This window comes from Chionomys nivalis, chromosome 6 (assembly GCF_950005125.1).
Source record: "Chionomys nivalis chromosome 6, mChiNiv1.1, whole genome shotgun sequence".
In the NCBI taxonomy this organism is placed as follows: Eukaryota; Metazoa; Chordata; class Mammalia; order Rodentia; family Cricetidae; genus Chionomys; species Chionomys nivalis.
Window position 1 is genome coordinate 41,241,219 of NC_080091.1, and position 23,052 is coordinate 41,264,270.

The 23,052-nt window shown below is 50.4% G+C and overlaps 1 protein-coding gene across 1 annotated transcript in view; it reads left to right on the forward strand.

Annotated features, from left to right (window-relative positions):
- The first annotated feature begins 7,296 nt into the window (after window positions 1–7,296).
- Window positions 7,297–23,052, forward strand: part of Acox3 (acyl-CoA oxidase 3, pristanoyl) — a 32,757-nt gene continuing 17,001 nt past the window's right edge. Inside the window, exons 1-7 of the mRNA XM_057772295.1 lie at window positions 7,297–7,433; window positions 13,737–13,892; window positions 14,223–14,456; window positions 14,756–14,830; window positions 15,254–15,343; window positions 16,462–16,605; window positions 19,045–19,133. Of these exons, the coding sequence (XP_057628278.1) occupies window positions 13,749–13,892; window positions 14,223–14,456; window positions 14,756–14,830; window positions 15,254–15,343; window positions 16,462–16,605; window positions 19,045–19,133 (776 nt within the window). The 5' untranslated portion in view covers window positions 7,297–7,433; window positions 13,737–13,748. The remainder of the gene's footprint in view (window positions 7,434–13,736; window positions 13,893–14,222; window positions 14,457–14,755; window positions 14,831–15,253; window positions 15,344–16,461; window positions 16,606–19,044; window positions 19,134–23,052) is intronic.

Genomic DNA, 23,052 nt, shown 5'->3' on the forward strand with positions numbered 1-23,052 from the left:
TCACTGGGCAGTGACGAGGGCGGAGCGGAGCGTGGAATGCCAAGTGGACCGAGTCTCCGGGGAGCCTGCTTGGCTGAACGTGCAGAACTGGCCCTCTTCTCTTGCTCTCTGACTTGCTTTCCTGCGTGGGAATAAGAGTTTCCTAAGAGCAGTATATCCATTTTATGCCCCCAAAATGAAATTTGGTCCCATAGGTTCTACCTCTTGCAGGGCAAAGCTGGTAACACCGAGAGAAGTATGGGGGAGGCGGAGGCATTGTTACTTTAGCAAACCAAAGTAACCGGTGGTCCCAGCAGAAAGCCACACGACGTGGAGAATTCTACGAGGTTGGTTGACTAGAAATAATTTCGTGATTGTTGAGAGTTGGAATGCAGATTCAAAGCCAGCATTATCTACAATGGTTATCTGGCGCTTTCATAGCCGTGGATTGCCTGTCTCTGTGTCTGACCCAAAATTCCTATGACTAAAAGGAAAACCTCTGAAATATATTAATTTGGTAGAACATTAACTTCTGCCAACCCAAAGCTTAAGCTGTCATCCAAAAACATAAGAAACCTACATCAGAGACGTCCCTGTTTCGCTATAACTTGGCTACCCAACCAAGTATTTGTTGTACAAACCGACGTGAAGGCTAAGAATGTCATCAGCCATTCGTGCATGCACATTGTTCTAACCCACCTACCTGATGGTACCCGCAAGTGTATTTTAAAAATACTTTGTGAAATTTGTTACTATCTGTCATGAAACTCACCACATAGTATTTAAGCCGTAGTCACTCATATTTGACTCCAGACTAAGCTATCTCTTATTCCCTTTGAGGTGAGAGCTGTGTTTTTCTTTCAGCACATTCCAACAGCACGCCTTTGCTCTGTGGTCCAGAGAGCCAAGTTCTCGCCCCTCAGCCTCACCTCCCAACCTGCTGGCAACACCTGAGGGGACAAAAGTTTCACCTCGTTGCTGCTTCTGGGTTTCACTGTGACCCTCAGGCTGCTCCATGGACACTTTGAAGCAGCCACACAATTACAGTTGCCTGCTGCCGCTGGAACAGATTGCAGCTCCTGAAGGTGACAGTGGAGCAGCAGCAATGACGGCACCCCGGGAGTGACAGAGAGGAGCTGTGGGAGAAGCAGAGGGTGGCAGGAGCTGGCAGTGGGTGGCAGCGGAGAACTGATGATGGTAGCAGCCGCCACATCAATGAGGACAGTATGAGAAACAGCAAATCGCGGCACTGGCGGCAGCCATGCCGGTTGTCATAGCAAGAGAAGCCGCTGAAAAGTCAGAGGGCAGCCAGGGCCGGAACCAGAACATCGGGAATAAAGAGAGGGTACAGAGAAGATGGACGGCTGTAAAGAGTCAGAGAGAAGCAGCTCTAGGCTGCTTGAAGAATTCCAGAGAGCCACGGGTCTCAGACACCCTCCACCCGGGAGCTGTCACACTAGCGCTGTGAAAGGCTGTATTTAAGAGCTATGACTCAGGGTCCCTCCTACACAGATGAACACTAGAGGGCGCCACTGTTTGCTTCTCATGCTGCGTGCTACCATAAACTCACTGTTAACATAAGCTACAAAACCCATCAAACCCAGACAGCCCTTGAAGAACTTTCCTTTTGCCTCGTCAAGATTTCTGTACAGTTAGTGAAAAGAGCCTCGGCCTGCTGAATGGTAATACCAATCTATTCAAGGTTTTTAGCTGTGCTGCAAAGGCCAAAAATCAACAGTGACCAAAGGTAGCTGCAGATGTGGGCGGGACTGGGGATACAGAGCTAAGCTGACTGTCCCCAAGATGCTGCCAGCTGGCAGAGGAGGCTGGCCAACAAGTCAGTATCTGTTGAACCTGAAAAGGTGTGTGTATGTGTGTGTGTGGAGGGGTGGGGGGAGGAGGGGATGTGTGTGTGTGGGGTGCAGAAACACAGAAAAGTTAGTGACTCAGTGTGGCTCCTTTAGCCTCAAAAGTGCTGAGAGAGAAAACTCAGTGACAAGTGACTTAAAGAGAAATGATCTGTGCCTCTTCCCAAAAGTCAGACTCCAGAATACCCGGCTGTCCAAATAAAGGGGCCAGAACCCAACAAAATGCTTCCCTAGGTCACTGCCGCTTTCACAGTGGGGAACACAGGCTCATGTATATATCTGTCGGTGTTGCCAAAATTAAAGGGCAAAGTTTCCGGGGGGAATGAGTATTTCCGGGGGAGGAGGGGAAGTATCGCTGGCTTGGGGTTTCTGGTATAAAGCTGGCTATCATTCCTCATTTTAGTTGCTATTAGACTATAAAGTGATTTGTTGTTGTTGTTGTTTGGGATTTTGTTTCTGTTTTTGAGGCAAGGTCTTTTTGTTACCAAAGTTTCCTGGACCCTGGTAGCTGTAATAGGCCATGTTACCAGGGCCTGGATGTCCTACCATCTCTACCAAAACAAATTAAAGAGACCCAAATTGGTGGATGCTCAAGTCAGGGCTTGGGGAAATGGGGCAGAGACTTTATAAGATACGCCTCACAGTAAAGCAAAGTGTGGTGCTAGGGGCGAGAGCCACAGGGCAGTGTAAACAGACACAAAGTTCAGTAGGACAGTTTCCCAAAAGAACCCTTCCCAGGACACCAGTCCACATCAATTGGATGGCTCTTGCTCTTCCCCAGTTGGTAACTTCTGGATTTCCAAACTTTGCTCCAAACCTAAGCCTGCAGGTTTCTTGGGTCTCTTTCATGCTGTTTTGACACACAGCAGGGAAATAGGAACTAAATGATGGTGTAATGACATACCTAGAAGCACAAGCTCACAGTTGTGCTGGGATCTTCCTGTATAACTGAGGGACTTGAAACTCACTACGTAGACCAAGCTGGCCTTAGACTCAGATCTGCTCAACTCTGTTTCTTGAATCCTGGGTTTAAAGGCCTAGCTGGGGACCATCTTCTCAATGGTGTGATAGCCAAATGAGAGGGGAGTAATAATTTTTAAAACTATCGTCACTCCTAGGGGATGATGAAATGTTTTAGCTGTTAAGAGCACATGTTTCTCTGCAGGGTCCTCTTGGTACAGGCCTTTAATCACAGCATTTGGGAGGGAGAGACAGTGAGGTCTCCAAGTTCAAGACCAGCCTGGTCTACAGAGTGAGCTCCTGGATAGCCAGGGCTAAACAGGGGAACCCTTCCTTGAAAAACAAAACAATCAACAATAAAAACAAAAGAAAAGAACATTTGCTGCTGAATCATGAGGACTGGAGTTCAGATTCCAGTTCAATATCTAGCAGCTCAGAAACACCTGTAACTCCAGCTCCAAAGGCGTGGATGCCGTCTTCTGGCTTCCATGTGCACTTGCATTCATGCACATGTGCATGCTCACAGGCATAGACAAACACACAATTACACATATATGAAAACAATACCGTCACGCCTGCCAGGCCAATTGCATTTCTACACAGGCTGACCTCAAACTAGTGATCCTCCAGCTTCCTCCTCCTGAGTGCTGGGATTACAGGTATGTCATCACATGCCTATTTCACTGCTGCACGTAACCTGGGATGAAAGAGATCCGAGAAACCTACAGGCTTAGGTTTGGAACAAAGTTTGGAAATCCTAAAGCCACCGCCTGGGGAAGAGGAAGACCCATCTGACTGATGTGGGCTGGTGTCCTGGGAAGGTTTCTTATGGGAAAATATCCTACTGGACTGGGTGTCTGTTTACTCTGCCGTGGCTCTCGCCTCTCAGTACAGCAACCATCCACCTCCCTTTCCAACCTAACTCCTTGACCTTCTTCCACCTGCTAAGCCCTGTCCCATTGTCTTTGATTCTTCAAACAAGCCAGGCTTACTCCAGCTTTGGGGCCTTTCTTCTAGATTAAACATTTCCAGATCGTCTCTCTCGTTAGGAGTCAGCTGAACTGTCCCTCCCCTGGCAGGGCTCCGTGCACTAACCAGAACCTCACAGATCCTGCTGCTGCTGTTGTGCTCTGTCTTTCTATACCCGATCTTGTTTGCTCTCTAGAAGGGCACTGTTAACCTGCACATCACAGCTTCCCGTCCCCTCCCTCTAGAAGGAGCACTGTTAACCTGCACATCACAGCTTCCCGTCCCCTCCGTCTAGAAGGGGCACTGTTAACCTGCACATCACAGCTTCCCGTCCCCTCCGTCTAGATGGGGCACTGTTAACCTGCACATCACAGCTTCCTGACCCCTCCCTCTGAAGGGCACTGTTAACCTGCACATCACAGCTTCCTGACCCCTCCCTCTGAAGGGCACTGTTAACCTGCACATCACAGCTTCCTGACCCCTCCCTCTGAAGGGCACTGTTAACCTGCACATCACAGCTTCCTGACCCCCACCCTCTGAAGGGCACTGTTAACCTGCACATCACAGCTTCCCGTCCCCTCCCTCTGAAGGGTACTGTCAACCTGCACATCACAGCTTCCTGACCCCTCCCTCTGAAGGGCACTGTTAACCTGCACATCACAGCTTCCTGTCCCCTCCCTCCAGAAGGGGCACTGTTAACCTGCACATCACAGCTTCCCGACCCCTCCCTCTGAAGGGGCACTGTTAACCTGCACATCACAGCTTCCCGTCCCCTCCCTCTGAAGGGCACTGTTAACCTGCACATCACAGCTTCCTGACCCCTCCCTCTGAAGGGCACTGTTAACGTGCGCATCACAGCTTCCCGTCCCCTCCCTCTGAAGGGCACTGTTAACCTGCACATCACAGCTTCCCGAACCCTCCCTCTGAAGGGCACTGTTAACCTGCACATCACAGCTTCCTGACCCCTCCCTCTGAAGGGCACTGTTAACGCGCACATCACAGCGCTAGGATGCTTTATGGCACATAGCTGGTCCCAAGATTAGGAAGTGTGACCAGAGAACTGCAGAGCAGAGATGTCCTGCAAGGATTCTTGGGAGATGCAAGTCCTACCCTTTAGGGAAAGGAAACCAGCAAGGCTAGACAGGGGTCTGAGACCAGTGTGGCCATAGTGGAGGTGAAGAATTTTTCTGTCTGCCCTCTGAGGGTGCCACTGGGCAGGCAGGCAACACATTCCTCCTTGGATCTCTTTTTTTGGGGGGGGGGTGCACTTACCATAAAGTGCCCATAAATAAGGGGATCTGTTTAACTGCTGAGCCATCTCTCCAGCTCTTTTCCCTTTCTTATTAAACTGATTCTGTTTCCATTTCTGACCTCGTGTCCCTATTACAACCTTTGTCCTGGGATACAAGAACTCACTGAATTCAGATCTGTGGTTTGGCATTTTGTTTTTTTTCTCCTCTTTTGAATCTTGACCAAAAGTCTACCCATACTTTCCCTGACACTCTGGGCTTTTTCATGGTTCCCATGCCTTCCATATCGAAAGGCAAGGCTTTTCACTTCCCTCCTCTCTACTCGAGTTTGCCTGTAGCATGGCTTATGGGGAGAAGATTGCCTGAGATTGCAGCAATCCGGGTAAATAGCCCGCATAAACACATCTGTATGTCTTCACCAACGAGCCAATCCTGCAGCAAGGCCCTGTAACATGGTTTGTGTGACATTCCCTTAGGTCCCTTGACCATCAGCTATGCTGTGATCAGTCAGGCCATTCATGGCTGGGTTGCGATGCTCTCCTAGTCCCACAGGAGCTCTTTGACTCCTGAGAGCGTGAGCCTACTTTTCTTTTCAGGCTGACAACCGTTGCGTTGAATAAGATTTACAGTGGGATTTCTCCCTCCATTGGTTCACAGTAGGCACATTCACAATGACATTTGTGTGTGCATCTTCCAACCCAGCGCCCTTCGGGCTGCCCGCTGCTGTACAGTTTACAACTAGAAGGGGGCTGATGTGAATGGTTGCGACAGGGCTGTCGCCAGCCACAGTAGGTGCTGAATCCTCTCCACATCCTCTACTGAGTGTTGTGGTGACTGTCACTTTTCCTGTGGTGGTGACAGGGAAGGTATGGCAAGAGACAAGTGAGCAGAATGTGGGCGCAAACTTTAACAATGTACAGTCAAGTGTGTATACACTACCACCACCACCTAACAAAAATGTGCTAATATTACTGTTACCAGTGACAGCAACAGAACAAGTGACAGAAAAGGGGGATGGCATTTCAGGGCAGTGGAATGAGGTGGAAGCAAAAGTGAGTAACCAGGGAGCAAGGGTGGGGTCTGCTGGTTGCCAGGCCTCTCTCCCTGAGTCGTCCAAAGAGCCAGCCCACCTGCAGCCTTTGTCAGTCTTCTCAGGAAGCAACCCTTTTCTTCTGATGACCTGAGGAAGGCGGGGCCAGTTCTCTCCACCATCCTGCAGTCTCATTGTCACCCGGGGTTCAACACAAATGTCCAGTGAAGTTCTCTGTCACATACAGGCTAGGCAATGTCCTAAGACTCAGAGGGGGTTCATAAAGTTGGGAGGAGCTGGAGGACAGGTGGGCAAAAGCTACCAAGCTTTTTGAAGCTTTCTTGAAGAACAGCAGGTCAGAGCTAAGAATGACAGACTGATTTATTTAGTTCACAATACCTTGGTTTGTCAGCCAATCTGGCTAGAAACTTACTGTCCTCCTACCTTGGCTTCCCTGGTGCTGGTATTGCAGGAAAAGTTCAGCATTACACTGGGTTGGGCAAATCTTTAACCCAACCACCGCCGAACTAAATAAAGACGGAAACAATGGCATCCAAACACGCTGAGGCAGTCCCGAGAAGAAGGGCTTGGCAGAGGCAGAGAACTAGAGAATTGTGAGGGTGGAGGTGGGGGATGGGCAGGACAGGACTACGACATGGCCAGGGGAGGCGGAATATGTGGTTGCCAGGCCACCCTGCATGGTTACCTACTGCAATGGTACCGCTCCTACACAGAACTGACAGCCAACGGTTTTCTTTCCCCCACCCATCCAACTCCACTGCCACAGACACTACTATTATTGTGTAATGTGTGCAGGCACAAATGTACTAGGGAATGCTCCTGGAGGTTGGAGGACCTCTTTCAGGAGCACTATTCTAGGAGTTCCTGGTAAGGAGGTCCCTTTGGGAAACTAGTAACAATTCTGGATAAAGTGTATCTTAAAAGAGCCGCGGTCTCACTTTCCCCGGAAGTGCCCCCCAGAGTCTCAAGAAGCCTGGACCAAAACAGGACCGCTCTGACCTCGGCTAAGGGCGGTTTCTGAGTAAGCTCGAGGGCTCTAACCCGGTCGAGGGCGACCAGGACGAAACCCTGTAACTCCAAACCCAGAAACACATCTGAGCAGTGCCTTCGCAGGCATCCGCATTTCCTTGGTTACGGGTCGGCACGGAATGATGACGTGGCACCAGCTCGCCAAGACTTGGGGCAAAGGGCGGAGAGTGGCTTGGAGGGATGACGTCACGCTCCAGGATGGGTAGGAAGAGGTCGGGCAGGCGGCGCCAGCCTGCCCCGCCCTCAGACACCAGGACACTCCTGATCACCAATGTGCGTAGGACGCCGGGGTGACTAGCACCGCAGACCCCAAGCTGGATCCGGGCGGTGAGGAAATGCGGGGCTCGGGAGGTTCAGGACAGGACAGGGGAGTTTGCAGCCTGTCCCGAGGTCATGCTCTTTAGTACGAGAAAGAGGTGACTGCAGCTTTTAGAGTCTGTCCCTTCGCAGGGAGTAATCCTAAGACAGAATTTGAGTAGAGTTAGCTGTAGATTGAATTTGTTTGTAGTGTTTATGGACTGCTCCCTACTGGGCCTGGGCAGGATACTCTTCGTGCTTTTCCGCAGACCTAGCAAAATCTTAGGAAGCCGGCTGCCACTGATCTATACCCAAGACCTTCATTCTCCTTAACGGTCTCAATTGCCCTGGCAGGCCTTGAACCCGATCCTCCTGGCTCACGAGTCTTGGCAGTAGTCAGAACAGTAGGGCAGTTCATTATGCCCAGCATGAAACTGTGTTTTTAAAGTGGAAGCAGAGACGAGGAACAGACCCGTGAAGGTGGAGTCCCCAGCTACTTTGTTGAAGACTCAGAGGAAATCTTCACATAAGGCCAGGTGGACTGGAATCTCCCAGGCGGCCTGAAAAGTTTCAGTCTGATAAGGCAGTGTGCAGTGTTAGTGTTGCCTGGGTCTGGTCTGTTGGGGCTGTACTTAGAGGACTTCAGGCCAAAACTAAGGCCTCATGTTTTATTTTAAATGGAGGGAAAGACTGGTGAACAATGATATCGAAGCTGCTGTTTAGTGCAGGAAGCATCTCAAGTGCTTGATTTGTGTCCCAGGAACCTCCTAGGCAGACATTGTCCTGTGTGACCATATCCTTGCTTCCGAGAAGCAGGTGGTAAAATAACTGGCTAAGGTCACTGGCCTGGTAAACTGTATCTATTGGGACTGGAGCCAAGACAGCCTGGCTCTGCGGGCTGTTGTTGGTGAGAGCTGTACTGCGGTGTAGTTGTGGTGGTGACCTCAGGCGGCCTGGGACCTTTGGGAGTTGATGAGGCTCTGGGATCTTGCATAGCACGCTGCTCCTTTGCCACAGGTGTTTGTAATTGAAATGAAATGCACTTTCTCTTCTTGCCTACGATGGCCTGTATTAGTCAGGGTTCTCGAAAGGAAACAACTGAGAGAATGGATATAAAGGAAGGGCTCTAGCAGGCCCAAGCATGGCACACATGTTGCCAACAGGTTTTGCCTTTTACCCTTCTCCCTGCTGCTAAAAACCTGTTTACATTCCTAGAGCGAGCCACCAAGGTCTATTCCCTTATTTGGCCACTTCCTCCTCCTGAGACTGACCACTAAGGTCCAGCTATGAATATACCAAAGTCCAGCAATCAAAAGCCCCTTTTTGACAACCCCAACTAACATGTCCAATTAAAATTAATTGGATACCTCATCCTAACACGGGCTTTTCCCTTTTCCCTTTACAAACTGCTATTTGCCCATGAGTCACATCTGTCCTCTCTGTCCAGAGGCCGTCCTTTGTCACTCTGGGGCAAATATTCCTTCCCCCTCCCTTGCCCCTAGTCTCCCCCTCCCTTGTCTCCTACCCCCGTCTTTGTCACTCTGCTACAAATACATCTCCTTTGTACTGAGAACTTGATCTTTGTGTGTCCTGTGCTGACTCACGTCCTTTCGCTATGTATTTGTATCTGTATCTATATATTTATGTAAACTGTGTATATAATTTATTAGATTGGCTTACAGGATTTGACCTGGATAGTATGACAATGGCTGTCTCATTCTGAAAGGCCAAGAATCCAGTAGCTGCTCTGTCCACAAGGCTAGATAGCTCAGCAGTCCTGGGAGTTGTAGTCCTGGGAGGTTCCTGGGGAGCTCCTGGTCTTTAGTCTTTGTTGGAGTCCTGAGGAAGCTGGTTCTAATACTGGGGAAGGAATGCCTCCACAACAGGATAGATGAACTTGCCAGTGAGAGTGAGAGCAAGCAGGCAAAAATGCAAACTTTCCTTCCATTTCCCTTTATCTGGGCAGTGCCACCAGAAGGGGCTTTTCTGCTTCAGATGATCTGAACAAGAGCATCCCTCGCAGGAATAACCGGAGGCTTGTGTTTTAGTTGACTGTAGATGCAGGCAAGCTGGTGATCAGAATTAGCCATCACATGCCTTATCCAAGAGTGTTTTGCAAATCTAAGATGACGGAAATTGGCTCCTCCGTCATCTTATAAAAATTTGGTGGGTCTAGTTTGTATGTGTAGATCTGCGAATGGGGGAGATAATTTTTGTGTAGGTGAGAACCTTGTTCTTTTACGTGGAGCTCCAGAATTGTTGAAAAGACAAGACTGCTGCTTCTCACCGAATTTCTGTGGCATGCTAGACAAGAAGCAAGTGACAACATGTGCAAGGGTTGTTTTTGTTTTTTAAGTCAGGGTTTCATGTGGTTACAGACTGGCCTTGGACTCACTAAGTAACCAAGGCTGGCCTTTAACACCACATTCTCCTGCCTCTGCCTCAGAAGTGCTGGGGTTACAGGTGTATAACCCATGACAGGTATGGGAGATATGTATGTGGTATGTATATAATATATATCACATGTTGTGGAATATTATTTTAAGGTGTATTACATTTGTTAATGCTGTGGGACGTTTGTTTAACTCTCTGAAGATGTATTACTTTGCCTGTCTAAAACACCTGACTGGTCTAATAAAGAACTGAACAGCCAATAGCGAGGCAGGAGAAAGGATAGGCGGGGCTAGCAGGCAGAATAAATAGAAGGAGAACTCTGGAAAGAGAAGGAGCCAGAGAACAAGGAGAGGAGGACACCAGGGGCCAACCACCCAGATACACAGCAAGCAACAGAGAAAGAAATCAAGAAAGGTATACAGAAATAGAGAAAGATAAAAGCCCAGAGGCAAAAGGTAGATGGGATAATTTAAGATAAGAAAAACTGGCCAGAGACAAGCCAAGCTAAGGCCAGGCGTTTATAAGTAAGAATTAAGCCTCTGTGTGGGATTTATTTGGGAGCTGGGTGGCGGGCCTCCAAAGTGTAAAGAGCAAGAAGAACAAAGAGTAAAGAGTAAAAAACCAACAACAACACACATACTTATTTTATGTGTGTGTTCACCTGTGTGTGTGTATACAGCATGTGGGTACAGTGCCTGCAGAGGACAGGAGAGGATGTCCCATCCTCTGGAACTGGAGCTAGCTGGTTGTGAGCTGCTATGAGTGCTGAGAACCAAACCCAGGTCCTCTCCAAGAGCGACCAGGGATCTTAACCGCCAAGCCACCTCTCCAGTTCTGTAAACACAATATGAATTCATTAGTTATGGTTCTTGTGGCTGTGACAAAATACTTGACAAAACAACTGAGGGAAGGAAGCCCTGCTTACTCTCACAGCTCACGGGCACAGTCCATCACGCCTGGGAAGCATGGCAGGCGAGGGACAAGTGCTATGCTCAGCTGGCCGTTTTTGAGATTTATTTGTGTATGTGTGTGTGCGTGTGTGTGGTTGGATTCTGTCCTCTCCTACCATGTGTGTAGTGTGTGTGTGTGGTTGGATTCTGTCCTCTCCTACCATGTATGTAGTGTGTGTGTGTGTGTGGTTGGATTCTGTCTTCTCTTACCATGTGTGTAAGCGTGTGTGTGTGTAGTGTGTGTGTGCGCGCATGTGGTTGGATCCTGTCCTCCTACCGTGTGTGTAGTGTGTGTGTGTGTGTTTGTGTGTGTGTGCGCGCGTGCGTGTGTGGTTGGATCCTGTCCTCTCATGTAGCTCAGACTCCATGCATCAACCTTGATGACCAGCACTTTAACCTACTGAGCCATTTGCACCCTCACCCCTTATATTTGAAAAAAATTTGTTTTATTCATTTATACTCTGGGGCAGAGGCTCATGTGCCCACCATAGCATGCACGTGTGTGTGTGGGAGAGTCATAGAACAAACTAGGGAAGTTGGTTCTCACCCTCTACCATGTGAGCCTCTAGGATTGAACTCAGGTCTCCAGGCTTGACAACAAATGCCTTTAGTGCTGAGCCATCTTGCCTGCCCCCCCCTTTTTTAATTTAATATGGAACCCCAGCCCATGGGATGATGTTTCCATGTTTACCTTGGGTCCTCCTTCAGTTAAATGTCTCCAGAAACAACCTCAGGTGCACCCAGAAATAAGTTTTCAATGAGATTCCAGGTCCAGTCAAGTTGACAGTAAGGTTTGACCATTATAGACAGTGAAGGCAGAGGAGATTGCTTATGTGGACTGGAATTGTCAAACTAAAATCCTCTGCTTTCCACCCAGTTAGGTGGTCACAGCCCCCATTGCTTCTCCCTGCTGATGGCTCTGTTGCCGATGTTAGCTGCTAGCATTGAGTTACTGGCCAGTGTTGCCGGGAGGCTGATTACCTCAGGTAGCTCATTTGGGTCTTGAAGGTGTTCCAAGTGCTATTAATTAAGCTCTCCTTACAGCTGCCAAAATCTTAGTTACCTATCTACAGCAGTGCTCCTCAACCTTCCTAATGCTGTGACCCTTTAATAAATTGCCTCATATTGTGGTGACCCCTAATCATAAAGTTGTTTTCATTGCTACTTTCTAACTGATTTTGCTACTCTTAATGAATCATAGTATAAGTACCTGTGTTTTCTGATGGTCTTAGGGGATCCCTGTGAAAGGGTAAGTTGGCCCACAAAGGGGGTCACGACTCGTGCCCATCTACAGAGTTGTCTTGTGTCTTTCCTAAGCTGGGTCGGGGTTGGTAGAAGCCGTTCTTACTTGCACTGTAGTTAGTTCTAATAGTCTGCATTAGAAACAATGTGTTTGAAGCAAGAATATGTAGCAAGCAGCAGTGCCCAGCTGTGTTTCCCTAACAGGGAGAAGTCTCGTGGAAACTGGCTACTGCTCCCTGCCACTGGCCTTGTTTCTTGGAGTCTTCTTGCCTCTCGCCAGTCACGAGTCTGTCTCGAACCCAGTAGCAGGCATCTGTGTCTCTATCCTTAGTGTTGCTACCTTCATTGTTTGCTTGTTTTAATATTTATCTTTGTGTGTGTGTGTGTGCCTGAATATATGTCTGTGAACCACATGTGTGCCGGAGCCCAAGGAGTTCAGAGACGTGTTAGATGCCCAGGAAGTGGAGACACTTGTAAGCTCAGATAGGTGCTAGAAACCAAATCTATGTCCTATGCAAGAACTGTAAGCCCTTTTAAATACTGGGCATTCTCTCCAGTCCTGACTCCGTTGTTTTAACCTCTTCATTCCCTTTTTACCTTGTGTCTTCTTCCACTGTAGTGCATGTTTTCTCCATGGCCTCTTTCCCCTTACTGCCTCTGTGGGCTGACTCCTGCTTCTGTGTTCCTACAGTGCCCCTGGTGTATGGGGGTCCTGATGTCCCTGTCCTCTGTCTCCTGGCCAGAATCCAAGCTTTCTCTTTTCCTGGGAACAGGTGGTAGAAGTTTTCCAGTCCTGTCAGTCTTTACCAGGACGTAGTTTTTGTTCCAGAAACTCATTCTGTTGTCCTTCCCTCGCCTCTCCTTTGGGCCCTTGCTTTCATCTCTGTGTTTCCTCCGTCTGGCCTTGGATTTAGTGGCCTATGTTTCTGTGGGGACAGCCTTCTTGGCTCAGAATTAGGGAAGGTCTTGTAGGACTTGATCTGTGAGGGCAGGTGCTCAGCCATGCTATGCCCCTGCTTTCCCTGTCACAGGAAAACATTGCCAGCACTGTGACCACCACCTGAAATCCAGTCCTAGACCGTTTGAACAGTCACCTCAGCAGATCCCAAAGGTGTTTGGGTCTCCTTGCCTGGATTTGGCTCTCAGATTCTTGTTGGCCAGAGCATAGGCCCTTTGCCTCTATGCCATGATGAGTTGGGTCTCTGGAAGAAGACCCAGTTTATCCAGAGAATTCCAGAACGGTTCTTTGGTGAAAAGCACCTACCTGCTCTGTGAGTGGGATGCCTAAGTACTGAGTACAGACCGACAGTAGTCTCGACTTCTGTGTCCAGTGGGCCTGTGTCCAGGTGAGCAGGGACATCGTGTGTTGTAAGCAGCCAGATTCCAGAGGGGAAGCTCCCTGGCTCTGGGCCTAATGATCCATGAGGGACCTGAACTTCCTGCTACTCCAAAGACCATAGTGTCCTCAGGATGGACTGTCCACAGCTACCTGGTTTATCACAGCCTGTTTACTTTGGCCCTCTTCCCACTCCCTCCGCAGATGGCTCAGCTCCGCCCATGTCCTCACTGTTCAGGAGTGCAGTCCAGGAGGGGGGTACTGCCTCACCCTCTCTTTTGGACATTGGTGCCTCCATGTTGATGCTTTACCACTTGGCTACTTTTGCTTTAGAGCCATTGACTTTGCTCTTGTTCTGACATGGTGTGGCTGTTCGCAATGGCGTCATGCGGCAGTTTGGTTCTTGTGCAGGTTGACAGTACCATGGGATCTACAGCAGAAGGAAGAGACAGTGCCTTATGGCCAGACATCCCCAAGGGCCCGCTTAGTGTCTACCGAGCAAGAGCCTCCTTCAGCTCCAAGGAGCTGCTGCTCTTCTGGGACGACCAGGATGTGCTCGAGTTCAAGGTGAGGTCACGTGGAGTCTGGCTGTGTCTTTATTCCCTGACAGAAGTGACCTTTCCGGCCCTCATATCTCTGTGGTATGGATAGTTCTTGGGACAGTGTGGCCTGTCTCCTCTTACCCAAAGATGGGCCCCAGGATGCCAGAAGGAAGGATTGGACAAGATCTTGGAATTCCTATGTCCTCTTCTCAGCTGGGATGGACGTCTTCATCTGGGGGATTGTGGATCAGACTAGGTGCCAGGCAGCCATGGCACTGAGAGAAACCAAATGTGTAAGAGCACCTGAAACCTCACCTTTGGCCTTCAGGTTGACACCCATGCCCTGTGTTTACAGGAAACCATCTTCAAGACTCTGGAGAATGACCCTCTCTTTGCCCGCTCCCCTGGGACTGATCTGCCGCTAGATAAGCAACGGGAACTGAACTTCCTTCGCTGTAAGCGGATCTTCGAGTATGACTTCTTCTGCGCGGATGAACTGTTTAAGAATTTCATGAAGATCCCGGTGTTGCTTAACAGCCTGGGCATGTACGACTGGTCCCTGGCTACCAAATGTGTCCTCCACTTTTTGGTGAGTGTGTGGTAGAGAGCAGGGAACCCATGTCCACACAAGGCCACACGCATCAGACACAAACCACAGCCACCTGGTTCCAAAAATATTCAGAACTTAGAGTCAGTGACAAGATTTTTGGCTTTTGGTGCAAATTTACACCCATGGGTTCTTGGATAAAATATATTCATTCAGTAGTTCAGTAGGAAGAGATATAAGGTAAAGAGGGTGTGGGGTAGGTGTGAGGTGTGCCTGCCCTGAGCCAGGAGCGGCTGGCTGCACCCACCCGCACCCCCACCCCCATCTGTGTTACATTTCAGGTGTTTGGATCCGCACTGTTCAATTCTGCCTCTGAGCTGGGCTTCAAGTACCTTGAAAAGATGTATAACCTGGAGGTGAGTCGGCCACGGTGAGCCGTGGCCAGCCATCACCATTCTTACCCGTGGACAGGCAGGCCACAGGAGACCCCTGGGAGGCCAGGCCCTGCTTCTCTGAGTGCCCTCAGGCTGGCGCGCTGCCTTACCCTCTCTGTCTGGTTGTGGACTTAGCTCTCCTGTCTTCCTGAATGCCCCCGAGGCCTCCTCTGGCTGTAAAAGTCTTCACCGCCTATTCTCAACCTAGGCTGCTGCCAGCAGGTGGGAATGGTATCCAGTGCAGCAGGGTAGCTCAGTCGTGCCATCGTCTGCCTGCAGAGGCAGGGAGAAGTGTGCCCGGGCTCCTGGCTTTGGTCTTCCAGGGATCATGGTGGAAAGATCCCCGCAGGACTACACACAGGAACGCATCTCTCACCTGGTGTCACTTTGTGCTTTAATGTTCAGATTTTTGGCTGTTTTGCTCTGACTGAACTGAGTCATGGGAGTAACACCAAGGCCATGCGGACGACAGCTCACTACGATCCTGCCACCCAGGTAGGTTCTGGATTCCCCTGAACCCTGTGGAGCACATGAAATGTTGTGAACGATAATTAATCAAGAGTGTTGTCCCCTTACACACTCTTACTAGAGGTCTCTGTCAGATGCCTCTGAGAGCATGCCTTGTGCTGAGGCATGAAGCCTTTGCCTTCCATGCTGAGTGAATGGGGTGTGGAAGCCCCCTTCTCCCCTTGTCTGAGGATCGTGCTCTGCCACCACCTTCCTTTGTGTGCTGTTGGAAGCCTCGCCCTCTCCATTAGCTGGGGTGTGATCGAGAGGGTCCGCATGCAGAAATGAGCTCGGTGTTCAGCTCTTGCTCACTGCCCATTCATCCACATGGCTGACTGTGGGCTCCAGCCTGAACTGCTTTGTGGTAGAATGGGATGGATCGTACAATGTGCAGCCCTGCCAGGGCAGGGACAAGCAAGAAAGGGACCGCCGTGTACTTTGTCATACCTGCCAGCACATAGATCTTCATGGTTTCTTGCCTGCTTCTTGACCTGCTCTTGGTCTTTCTGCCTCCTTGGCCTTGTCTGCTCCCACTGTACTCTGGTGCCTGTGGCTTCAATGGTTCTTCTGTGGGTGGGAAGCCCATGCTGACTGGTTGCAAAGGATTCCAGGGCCATACCTTAGGCTGTGGGGCAGTCACTGACTCAACAGAACCAGAAGTTGCCTCACATCCGTGCCAGGGACATGTGGCCCCAGCTCATGCACCAGTTTATGCCTCCCTTATCCATTCCCAAAGGCCCTTTCCAAGGCTGATGCTCTTTGCAGGTGCCCATAGTCAGGGCAACAAAGGGAAAGCAGGCCCCGTTAATTAGCTTTCGGGAGAGAATGTGGCACACCTCTGCTGGCAGGATGTGGCCAGTGTCAGCCTCCGCGGGCAAAGTGCCAGCCAGCAGTTCATCGTGTGAGAGACCAAGCCTCATTTTCCATGTCCTCTGTAAGGTGACCCTGGGACAAAAATAAGTCAGCTTGGCCCACACAGGAAGACAATGTTGAGTCCATTCTTGCTGTTGGCTCAGAGGCTTGGAGCCTAGGCATCAGCCCGCTGCGAGGACAAGCCATTCTCTGGTCTCGGTTGCTGACTTCAAAGTCACCATCTCCCTTCACAGGAGTTCATCTTACATTCCCCGGATTTCGAGGCTGCCAAATTTTGGGTGGGCAACATGGGCAAAACAGCAACTCATGCGGTGGTGTTTGCTCAGCTTTACATGCCGGATGGCCGGTGCCATGGACTGCATTCCTTCCTGGTGCAGGTAAGCCCTGGGTGGGGCTGTCCCCAGGGAGACAGTTACCTGTAGCCACAGGTACGGTGCTGTCAAGCACAGACTTGTACTGCTGTTAAAGACGCTTGTGCAGGCACTGGCTTCCTGTAGCATGCCTCAATTTTAGACCACAGGGCTGCAATGCTGCTAGAGTCTCTGAGTGGTGCTAAGCACCCGGCAGTCTGTCACCATGTCACACGTCAGTAGCGCTCAGGAGACTGAGGCAGGATTGTGAGACCGAGGCAGATCTGGCCTAGGTAGTAGATTCTGTCTCAAAAATCAGAAAAAACAACTGTTGTAAGAGGAGCTCAGTGGTAAGTCAGCACCCCCTCCAGCAGAGCATCCGCACTCAGTGACATCTCAGCATCCCCCTCCAGCAGAGCATCCGCACTCAGTGACATCTCAGCATCCCCCTCCAGCAGAGCATCCGCACTCAGGGCACCTCACCATCCCTCTTCTGCAGAGCACCTGTATAGAGGGCACAGTCCATGCTGCCCTGCAGGATTGACAGTCTTGCACATACCATGGGAAATGGATAGGTGAATTTGCACAATTGATATTTATGAGTTAAGCATGGCCTTAGGTATTTTTTGCTTTTCATTTGGAATTTTTTCCAGATGAACTGGAAACTGGCACCAGCCATATATATATATATATATATATATAAAGATTTACTTATTTTTATTTTATATGTATGGCTGAGTACTGTGCTCCATGTACATGCAATCCCTGTGTTGGCCAGAAGAGGGCGTTTGGTGCCATAGAGCTGGAAGTGGGTTGGTTGTGAGCTGCCTGATGTGGTGTTGGGAACCAAACCCGTGTTTTCTGCAAGAACTACTGAGCCATCCTTCCAGGCCCCACTAGTGGGCTTGTTAGTTTGATTGTTTGAACACTGCCAACTGTTTTTGCCCTGTTAGTTGCTCCCATGTTAGCTTTCTGCTGTGGTAACAAAATTCCTAACACAGTAACTTCAAAGGAGGAGAGGGTTAAACAGTCTCAGTTTTGGGGTGTCCGTCCATGGCCTCCTGGCTCTGGTGCTGCCGTAGGCCTGTGGCAGCCCAGGTATCCTGACAGGAGTGTGAAGCTGAATAAGCTGTGCCTGAGAAGAAACAGGAAGTGGCCAGGGTCTCAGTAACCTCTTAAGGAACACGCTTTGTCCTTTAAAAGACATACCGTGTCCCACCTCCCCACCACACCATGGGCTGAAGACCATTTAGCTCTGGGGACCGGAATCCAAACCTTGACATTTCCTGGTCATCTCTACTGTCTCTCAACTTGTTCAGTTCTTATGGCATTTATTTCAAAAGGTTTCCAAAATGTTTGCATCTAAATCTTTACTGAAAGATTATAGAAAATTAAAAGATGCCTATGTTTGAGCTGTAGCCTTACTATTATATATATTAAAGTTAAATAAAATCAGATCCACAAAATAAAAAGCTAGTGACTCATATAAAGTCACTAGAAGCCTAGATTCAACCTACCCACTCTTCCTCCCTATTTTTCCCTCTTGGTTCTGGGGTTTGGACCCAAGGTCTCCCACATGCTAAGCCCATACTGTACCCTGGACTGTCCCACCCAAATGCTTCTGGCCTTCTGGAATTAGATGTATTTTCCGGGTGGGTAGGCAGATCCGTGGTTGGTCCTCACTACTGTGTGCCATCAGTGTCTGCCATCTAGAGCAACAGCATCTCTAGACATTGTCCCCATCCCCTTGAGGGGAAGGGAGGCAGTGGGGCCTCTGCTTTATGGTTGGCAGTCCTGCTTCATGCGGAATGAAACCTGGCTTTTTTGGCGGAGCCCCTGGGTCAAGAGTTTATAGCCAGTCATGCCCGCATTCCTGTAGGGACTGTTTAGTGGGCACCCTCTGGGGAGATGAGATCGGCATAGCTTGTCCTGGTTGGCCTTCCCACAGCACGTGTGCACAGCCATTTTGTCGTTATACTGGAGTATCCTGCAGGTCCTCTGTCTGAGGCATGAACAGGATCTCTGCACTTCCCCTAAACAGTGTGGGCCCCCACCTCACCCTGTGCTGCTTGTCTAAGTCAGGAGAGCCACTGGGCTCGAGAGCATATTCCTTGATGGCTCAGGATGCTCATTCCTGCCGTCCCCAGCTGCTGGCTTTATCCACTGGTCGCCATGTCATACCAGCTTCTGCCCCTCTCTGAGTCTGTCACCTTTTGTAAGGATACCTATCATGGATTTAGGGCCCATCCAGAAGTTCAGGTGATCTTGTGTTGAGGGCTCTGCCTTATGACAGCTGCAGAGGCCCATTTTCCACAGAAAACTCCATCTCCTGGACATATCACTCCAGGGGACCCGGTATGACTCAGAGCTATCTAGAGTTGCCCCTGAAAATGGTCGTTTTGTCTGGACATGCCGCCTTGTCCGCTGAAACACTAACTGGCTATTATTCCTCATGGCTTTGTACAGATTCGGGACCCGAAGACTCTGCTTCCCATGCCGGGGGTGATGGTCGGTGACATAGGGAAGAAGCTGGGGCAGAATGGCCTGGATAATGGGTGAGTGCCACTGGCCTCATCAGACAGATGCTACCTCCCTGGGGCTCCCGCAGGCTGGAGCTGGCTGCCAGTGCCACACTCACTCAGGAGCGTGGGTGTCTCAGGGCCTGGGTTGGCTTTGGAAGGCCCCACCACTGCACTTCTTTGAGTAGCAACAATGGTCTGTATGGTCTCAATTCCGAGAGGTTTGCCTTGCCCTAGCACCCTGTGGGTCAGCTTCTCACAGTGTGGCTTTGCAAGCTCCCAGGTTAGTCTAGGGCTTCCCCCTGCTGCCTGAGGAAACCTCAGGCTGGGAGGCCCTTCCTTCCTCTGTGAGGTTTCCTGGTGGTTGGCCTTAGTTGTCCACTGTGGAGTCTGCCATGAATATTCACTTTGAATCTCTGAGGCAGCAATTGGCAAAGTGCTGGGCGCACGATGGTCAGGGAAGTGCCTTTGTCTCCCATCCTAGGGCCGCTTGGAAGCAGGGTTGATCTGTAGCCGTGTGCATTGAACACTCGGATGGGAGTGAATACCATGGGCTGGGCTGAGCCCGGAAGGACCTTTGCTATTCCTTAACCAGGCTGAGTTCCCATGGTACGACAGCTGGGTGGCCTGAGGTTTGTCATGTCCCAGATGGAGGAACAGTAGTGAAGCCAGCTCCCAAGGGTTCTCTGTAAACAGAGACTGCTCGTTCGTTTTCTGGCTGCCCAGACCTGAATAATCACACAGAAACTATATTAATTACAACACTGTTTGGCCAGTCACCTAGGCATTTCTTAACTAGCTCTTACATCTTAATCCATTTCTATTCATCTGTGTATCACTGTGGGACTGTGGTAAGGTTCCGGCGTCTGTCTCCTTCGACAGCTACAGGTGTCTCCTTGACTCCACCTACTCTCTATCTTTATCTCTGCTCAGATTTCCTGCCTGGCTTTGCTCTGCTAAGCCATTGGCTGAAATAGCTTTATTAATCAACCAGTAGAAGCAACACATATACACATCAGTTCTCAGTGCCTCTGAACATCTGTCTTTGAGACCCAGGTTGGCAGCAGCTGAGTGGCATCTAACAGAGTAGGGCTCACTGCCATCCCTACCATTTCTAGCCCAGCTTCTTCTATGCCTAGCCCTCAAGGGAGCTGCCAGCAGCCTAGGTCGCTTTCCTGTGTTCCTCCGGGTCAGTGTCTGCACGTTCCACCCAGCTACAGGATGCCTGGCCCAGTGCACTTAGACCCCTCTCTGCCCACAAGGTAACTCGACTGTGGAAGAGGCCAAATAGGGCATCCCCAAGCATTGAGTCCTGTGCTGTGTTAAGTATGTTTGTCTACCTCAGTTCTGTGTGTTTAGGCTCTCAGCGTTACCTCAGGCAGCTGCTGTGTCTGGCTACTGAGTCTAGCCACCTCCCAAGAGAGATCCTGACCTGTACCAGGTGCTTCCTAAGGTTATCCTGGACACTCCCCTGTCTGCCCATTACCAGAAGGCTGGGGCAGGACCAGGGGAGGACTCAGGCCTCCTGACTCTGCAGGCCGGCCTCAGGCGGTGTAGAGGGGGCCAGAAGCACCAGTACCTAGCAGTATCAGCTTAAGGAGAAAGATCAGGGCTCAGAAGTCACAGACCTGTGTCATCGTCCCCCCATGTCGTGTTCTCCCCTCCCCCACTGAGGGCTCTGTGCAGCCTGGCTGACCTTGGCTTGTGCTGGGGAGTATTGTAACATGTAGCCAGTGGTCCCAGGGCCTCTGTCTGCTTCTCTTCCTGGTCTACAGATTAGAGCAGTTAGAGTAACTTTGGGACATAACAGAGAGTTTGAACTTGGCCCATCAAGGCAGCTCCTGTTTTTTAGGGAGTGGACAGTGTCCTGGAACGGGTCTCACAGGCACCAAATCAGACGTTAACACGAGCCTCAGCGTACAGGTATGGCAGAGACTCGGCTGAGCGTCACCATGGACACACTGCAGGGCAGCCTGAGCAGCTGTTCCAGCAAAGCAAACCAGTCCAGTGACCTGTTGTGCCCTCTCTGTCATGCTTGGTCACAGCAGAAGGCCACTGAGTTCTTGGAAGAAACTAAACTAAGCTTCCTGCCTGCACTGACCACAGGCTACCAGCAGAGGACGCCAGAGCTCCAGGACTGAGTGGCTGCTCCGCTGGTGTTAGGCCTCAATTCAAAGAGCAGCACTATAAGTTAGTGCTGCTTGCTTCTCTCTCTCTCTATCTCTCTCTCTCTCTCTCTCTCTCTCTCTCTCTCTCTCTCTCTCTTAAATTGTAGTGCTGCTTTTAAACTGGGGTCCATTTCTAAGTGAACTTTTGTCCTTTTGTGAGACTCCCCGAAGGGGTCAGGACTGTCTAGGAATCCAGAGCAGCATCAGCTGCCCGGAGCACTTTCAATCAAACCTTCTAAAGACAAGGATCTTTCCAGAAGACACTGAGCCCAACTCCACAGTAGTTATCATAATGAGGCCGGGCCTTGGGGCCTGTGGAGTCCTCTCTGAAGAGGCTGAGGAGCCCTGGATTAGGATCTGCTCCAGGTGGGGCTGCACTGGTCTTCTCAAGGGGGGGCCCAGAGAAGGAAGTTGCTGGAATTTTCAGCAGGACACCCAGGGCGGAGGTTATATGACACACACACACTCTCTACACCCTTCCAACACACCTGCCACACTCATCCCACACGCCCCATGTTATATGCGTGTCCTGCGTTACGTGCTTATGACACTCTCGCTAGCCCCTCACTCGTCTTTCCCGTAACGCTGGCCTTAGGTCATAAAGGTGTCCGTGTCACCGTCCTGCTGTTCTCTTACACTCACACACACACTAAGCCTCCACAGCCCCCATCCAAATACCCCCATACACACACCTGCTTCACCTTCCCATCCCCCATGTAGCACACCCATCCCATATCACACATACATGCACGCGCGTGCCTTGTGCCCCACACTCCCTGTGTCACACCGTCGCACTCTGCTGCACACGTATCCCCTGCCCTCTAGAGACCACGATTGTGGTGTGCCCATCACCCACCAATTGGACCCCTTTGACCATTTCTGTGAATAAAAAAGTGACCTGAAGAGCATGTGTGAGGTTTTCCAACACTAGAGTGGGAACTTCACAAGCACCAGTGTGTCCAGACTCGTTCTACCTCTGTGGCAGAAAGGGGGAAGATTTTCCACTCCTTAAAAAGTGCGTTCCGTTGACAACACTGGACTTGAAAAGCATTCCTTGGCTTTCACGTAAACAGATGGAGCACCTCGGGCTTGGCGCTCAGGCTGGGTTTTCTTAAAAATGGGGCATTGTGTGCGGCCTGTAGGCTGGGCGCAGGCCAGGTGGCTGCCAGACACAGCACGCTCTGTTAGCTGGGTGCACTGTATCCAGATCTGTCACCCAAGGGCTCTTCTTAGCTCTGTTCTGTGGGAACTGGGAAGGGCTACTGTGTCTTCTGGGACATGGTCTTTGGGGCTCCTTCTCCTTGGAGGATTCCCTCCTACCCCAGCACCTCTGTTCCTTTTTACTAAGTTCCTGGTAGGGACCAGGCACTGTAGACTTGTAGAAAAACATAACCGCTCCAAGAATCTGCTGCAGGAAACCAGCTCAGTGGGGAACAGGGACAACCGAGTAATCATTCTGAATAGGACTACCCATTGGTGTCCTGGAGATGAGGGATCTGTCTTGTGATCTTTGCAGAATGGGCAGGAAATTGTGTTGACTTCCTAGAGGAGATGGCAGCTTGCTTCCCTCAGAGGAAGACCCATGGTTCTCAGGGAAGAGGTGGGGAAGGCCTCAGGGATCTGGGTCAGGTGCAGCTGTAGCAAGCATGGTAGTCTCGAGCAGGGTGAGTCCTTTGTGAAATACTTTGTTTTTGCCTGCTGTTCAGTGAGGGCGACTCAGGTGGAGGGAGGCTGCCTCCAGCCAGGGGCTAAAGGAGGTCAGATGCGGGCGAGGAGCCCCAGGCTGC